General features: G+C 37.0%; 1 protein-coding gene across 2 annotated transcripts in view; it reads left to right on the forward strand.

Moving 5' to 3' along the window:
• Positions 1 to 5,573, forward strand: part of Atp6v1h (ATPase H+ transporting V1 subunit H) — a 108,430-nt gene extending 102,857 nt beyond the window's left edge. For both annotated transcript variants that reach the window (XM_027932874.2, XM_027932875.2), the window contains one exon: positions 5,236 to 5,573. In XM_027932874.2, coding sequence (XP_027788675.1) covers positions 5,236 to 5,296 — 61 coding nt within the window. In that variant the 3' untranslated portion in view covers positions 5,297 to 5,573. The remainder of the gene's footprint in view (positions 1 to 5,235) is intronic.
• The last annotated feature ends 427 nt before the right edge of the window (positions 5,574 to 6,000 follow it).

The raw sequence follows: 6,000 nt of genomic DNA on the forward strand, positions 1-6,000 counted from the left end.
AGAGAGTAGGTGGCAGCTGTTAGCAGCTGAGGAGATAGGTAGTAAGGGGGGAGGTGGAATCAGGAGGAAGAGGCAGGTGCTGGGAAAGAGAGCTGTGTATGCAGACACCCCAAAGTAGAGAGCACCCAGTCCATTTGGGGAGTTACCAGTGGCTTTGTATAACTAGAGTCTGGTTATGAAGCTAAAAGTAAAATTGGAGATGTATCTAATGACCTCACGACAAGCCATCTTTGCTCTGCGGAGAAGTTTGAATTCTTTTCAGAAGGCAGGGGATAACTACCAAGTGATAATAAAAATAATAACAGTGTCATTTTAGCAAGACCATTTTAGAGAGAGTGGGGGCTGCTGTATCAGAGACGGTAACACAGGAGGAAGAATGCCAGTGAGGAGGCTGCAGGTGCATCCAAGCCATGATGGGGAGCATATGACTCAGTAAGGCAGGGTCGGGGTGAAGAGGATAAGGGCGGGTTCTGTGTGCTGAGGAGACGGATGGGCAAGACCTGGAGGCCAGTGGATATGGGGAAAAACAAGAGGGAGGAAGTCAGCCACTCCCCAAATTTACAGTTGATATTCTCATTATGTTGCAAAATCAGACAAGCTTTTAAAACTCTTGTTGCCTTTTATGTAGTGTATCAAAGTTGCCCTCTTTGTTCTTTATATAGCTCTGAAACTCATTGCAGGTGATTATAATTCATATTGAAGAAACAATTGGCCTACATGTTTTGATATATTTTAGTTTTTGTGTATCTCATGGGAAAATGATTCTCTAAAGGCCAATTGTGTAGGCTAGGAAATCTTTTAGGTTTAATTATAAAACGTTAATCATTTTCCACAACATATCATTAAAACAGTGAACTACCCTTCTAAAATGTTGACTTTATGGTAGGTTTAGTAGAATTGTCCTGTGTTATAAGCAGACTCTAAAAAAAATTAGTTCATAATTCACTGGACAATTCTGTTGTAATGTACTGGTTTAGATTAGAGAGTAACTATTAGGTATAAACTATTAATGTTTTTGTCTATTAGTGTCTCAGCACATTTCCTTTTTCTAAAGGAATATACATCTTCTTTCAGGATCTAACTTCCTCGCTAAATTCTCCAACTACTTTTTTCCTTTCCTCCCCTCCTGCCTCTTCCCTTCCTTCCATTTATCCAACCCAGGCCCTCTTTCATGCAGGGAAAGTACTTCATCACTGAGCTGTATCCCCAGCTCACTCCAATTGCTTTTCACTGGACAATCATCAAACAGACTTGCTAATCTGTTTATCTTTGGATTTAGATACTGCTATAAAATGAAGTGGCTAAATGACTATGAATATGTATATTTTAAAATATTTATTCTTAAGTTTTAAGTGGACACAATATCTTTATTTTACATTTATATGGTGCTGAGAATCGAACCCAGTGCCTCGTGCATGCTAGATGAGCATTCTACCACTGAGCCACAACCCCAGCCCCATGAAAATATATTTGAGAAAATAAATTGAGGATTCATATTGTGAAGGTCTTATGTTCTTCATTCTAACTTTTATCCAATAACATGTCTCCAAGCAGTGGGAGATAGAATAAGGTGTTATGAGGCAGTGCTTTGCTCATTGAAACTGAGGCTGAAGACACTATGATGGTGATGCTAACTTTACCTATATAATTGAAACACATGGTGATTTCAGCTATATAATTTAGTGCCTGAATAAAGGTGAATTTTCTATTGGCAAACATATTAATCAGTGAAAACTACTGTCTCTCTTATTTTCCTTTTCATTTCACAGTCCATTAAAACTGAGTTTTAAAATCTGACAGATTCGATTATAAATACAATTATCACCATTAACTAGTTATCCTAACCTTATAGCTTGTCATTTATCATTGCTAGCTTCTAGTTTCTATAAATTGTCTATTTTCTATAAAAAGTTCATCGTTACTTTTTACAGATGTTATTGTGAAGAGTAAGAAAATGTATGTCAAAGTAATTAATGTAGTTTTTAGTAGTTCCAGATTCTAAAACAGTAGGTTTTTGTTGTGATGTTTCCTATGCTGATTTTGAAATGTTGTGGAAACAGTCTGACTATATAATACTTTTAGAATTTACGTGTTTCTACAAATTTGATGCAGATGAGACAGAGCACTGTGATTTTTATACGGGTCTGTTGTTTTCATAGGAGGAACACAAATTTTGTTTTTTTAGCTTATAAAAACAACATTTTCTTTGTGTTTAATATTCAAAATCAGAAAAGCTGTAAGGATCACTAAATTTATGATTAAATGATAGTGAATTAGCATTAAAGAAAATAAGACTAAAAGTGACTTGTTTCATAATTACATAATTCAAAGGTGATAGATATTCTACTGAGGTAAGAGAAAATAAGAATGACTTAGTGGTTTCCATTGATTAATATGTTTGCCAATAGAAAATTCACTTTTCTCCTGGCACAAAATTATATTGCTGAAGTTACCATGTGTTTCAGTTATATAGAAGAAGTTAGCATGTTGAATACTATCATAGTGTCTTCAGTTAGATTTAAAAAAAGAATAAAAATGTTTCCCTCTTTAAACAAGTAATATATTGTGATGGTATGGTGCTTCATTATAATACAGTGAAGGTTATTCTGAGGGTTAATGTAGTCTAGCTGCTGGCTTCCAGATATACTGGCTCATTGCAGAATAGAACCTCAGTAGAACATGTCACCTTCAGACTGCCTCTGCCAAATCTCGGCTGTCTCTTGGTGTCTTATGGGAAGCAGAGAGCGGTTTTCAGTATTTCTTTGCTAGATGTAAACTCTCTTGGCACATACAGTGTGATCTCTTTTGTCCTTGGATTTTTCCAAGTGGAACAGGTCTTCAAGACTTCCACTTATTTCAACTTTAGAGATGTTGGGATTCCAAGAGATTTCAGTTATGGATGAAGTTAAAGAGAAGAAAAATATTACACTTTTCAAATTTGCTTCTTGAGTAGGAGAACTAAAGATTTAATGTCAAGCTGTTGATTGCTGATACAAATTGGGCACTTCTTAAGTGAATTAAAAGTTGAAATTTTATTGTTATATTGATCTTCATACATAGAAAGACAGGCTAATTCATTTAAACATCTCTTTGGAGTCCTTTTTACAGATAAATTATAATTCTCTGAAGTAAGATCCATACTTGTTTTTCCTTTATCTGACAATAACTTTAACGGGAAGTAATTAATTATCCCCTAATTGTTTTCTGGTTGATAAATATAGGAACAGTGTCTGCACTCTGCAACTTCCCAGCTCTTCTTAGATGCTAGGCAGCCTCACAGTCTGGGGAGGATGGGATGAGAGTTCTGGTCAGCCTTGAGGTCACTTTGTTCAATTGTTGACATTTTTCTAAGGTTCTGGTCCCTCCCTTATAAAATGGGGCAGGTAACCCCCATCTCACAGGGATGTTTCATGTAAGGATGGTGGAGGATGGCCTGTGGCCACCCCTGTAAGGAAGTTTCCATGAAGACTTTGTAATAAAGGGTGCAATGGTACTAGCCAGCCTGTGTTCCCAGCCTGCAGCCACTTGGTGCCAAATTCCCTGTGCTTGGGGCACATCGGTTTCAGAGCAGGCTTGACTCCCTGGGTCTTGGGAATGTTCCAGTTGACTGCATGTTCTCTCTTGGGATCAGGGCAGCAGACTACAATGTTTTGTTAAGCTGAGCTAAAGGAGCAGATTCTCTCCAATATATTGTGCAGATTAGGTCTTTTCTGTAGAAGAACATCCTTTCATTTGAGCATGATTCAACTCCCTCTGTTATTTTAACAAGCCACCTGCTATAACAAACTCAGCAGTTACCCTTAGGAAGGAATTTGATGATTCTTCTTTGCACAAGCCTGTCTGCTTTTCCTTGATGGGCTTTTGGCATTTTGTGACCTATTGTACTTCAAGTTAGGCTCACAAAGTTCTGTATGTGACCTGTGGAGTACAAGTTCTCAGTTGTACTGGCTTTATATCCATGAATCCAAAATTACATAGATTCTTGTTAGCAGATGGAAAAGGAGGTGCTGATTTTACTACACATTAGGCCATAAAGAAGTAGATGCCTCTGGGCTGTGTTGTATGTATGAATAAATGGGAGGGTAGGAGACGCCATTATCCACAATACATGCTTTTGAGTGGGAATACAAACAGGAGCAAAAGAGGGTTGGGAAGGAAGCCATGGTTGGGCATGTCTTTAAATTCTCTGCCAGGACATCTCACCTTTGCTGTGTTTTAGTGTCCTCCTATTTTGACTGTTCTTCAACAGAACCTCTCACATGAAGGACCCTATTGTCCCCTAGACATTAGTTCAGTCTGGAGGGGAATGAGCCACCCTTTCGGTCTCTGGAGCGGATGGAGTAATTGGAAGCCTCTGTGGGTAAAATCCACAAGGACCCTTTGTAATCACCTAGCATTTTATATTCTGAGTTCTTGGGGGTTTGCCACATGCTTTTGCCTGCTGTCTTAGAAACTTACATTTAAAATCTGGTCCTTGACATGGGTCCTTTTGTGAAACAACCATAGCTTATTATGATTGAAGGATGACATGATGTTTTTGAATTCACTCTTACAATGTTTTCTAAGGAACCATACTAAAATATTCTAATGTTCAAATTAGAATATTTGAAGCTCTCCTTAAAATGAAGCATATCTAATTTCAGGCTTAAGTTCTTAGGGATGTATAGAAATATATATATTACAAGATCTGGGAATTTTTTAAGATTATCCCCTTTCCCACAAGAAAATAAAACAAACCTATGCAGCCACAAATTTTCCCTAATTGCAGGCCTTCCCAAAGTAGCAGCAGTAATAGTGCCCCCCAAATATTATTTTTCATGTTTGATAAAATTTTTTAAGATGGCTTCCCTTTTGGCCTTCACATAAATTAGACATTACTACTTACTCTTCTTTGGAAATAAGATCCTCATTGGAATCATAATTAAGTTGATTTTTGAACATAGATTGCAAAAATGGCGGCAGTAATAAATAGACATTTATGTGAACAAGAGAAGTAGACTTTCCCTTAGGAGCGATTACATCAGCTTATAATACCTCGTTTGTATGTACAGTTACTAGTTTGTACGTGTCATGAGTTGTTTTTGCAGGAATAGGGTAGAATTTAGTATAAATACTTTTGAAATATGGAGAAGTTTAATTTTCCAGGGCTGTTTTATTAGCAATTTTTAGATCATGAAGTGATTTTATCTAAGATTAGTTCTAATATGCCATGTTGTTTTACTCTTTATTTTCTAGGGAATACCTTGGTAAGCAGCTTCAATCTGAGCAGCCTCAGACTGCTGCTGCTCGAAGCTGAACTGGCCTCTTCCACTTCCCCTTACCCGTGAAGACTACTTGGAGTGGGAGCCTCAGTATTTAGGGTCAAGAATATAGTTTTTAATTTTACTTGTGATTTTCTTCTGTTGTGTAGCTTCTCCCAGTACTGATTTCTGAAAAATGTGTTTGCTTGTTCAATTGTATAACAGTGTTTTCTGTATCTAAGGAAAATATTTCTGTTACACATACTGCTTGCAATTTCTGTATTTATTGTTCTATGAAAATTAATATAGCTATTAAAGAATTCTCACTCCAAACGTCTCATTTTTCTTTCTTATTCCTTACTTGGACTTTAAACAAAAGTCACTTGTTTCTTTCAAACCAGATTGGGAGAATTGTTGCAAAGTAGGGAATGGCAAGTAAATGTTTTGAAATTGTCTTTGAATCATTTCTTATCAGTGGGTATCTACACAGACACAAACACTGTAGCTGTTAGAGTGAGCAATACATACTGTGTTGCTTAATGATGGGCGTGTTCTGAAGAACATTAGGCATTTTGGTTGTGTAAACATCACAGAGTGCACCTATACATACCTAGATGGTTTAGGTCAATCACTTGTACACTTAATGCAATCAAAGAGATGGGGTAAACACCAGGTGAATGAGCCTGCTGCTGGTGTAACTGCATGCTGTTTTACAGTAAACCTTTGCTGTTATACAATAAGCTTTAATAAACAAGTAAAA

This window comes from Marmota flaviventris, chromosome 15, assembly GCF_047511675.1.
Source record: "Marmota flaviventris isolate mMarFla1 chromosome 15, mMarFla1.hap1, whole genome shotgun sequence".
Taxonomy (NCBI): Eukaryota; Metazoa; Chordata; class Mammalia; order Rodentia; family Sciuridae; genus Marmota; species Marmota flaviventris.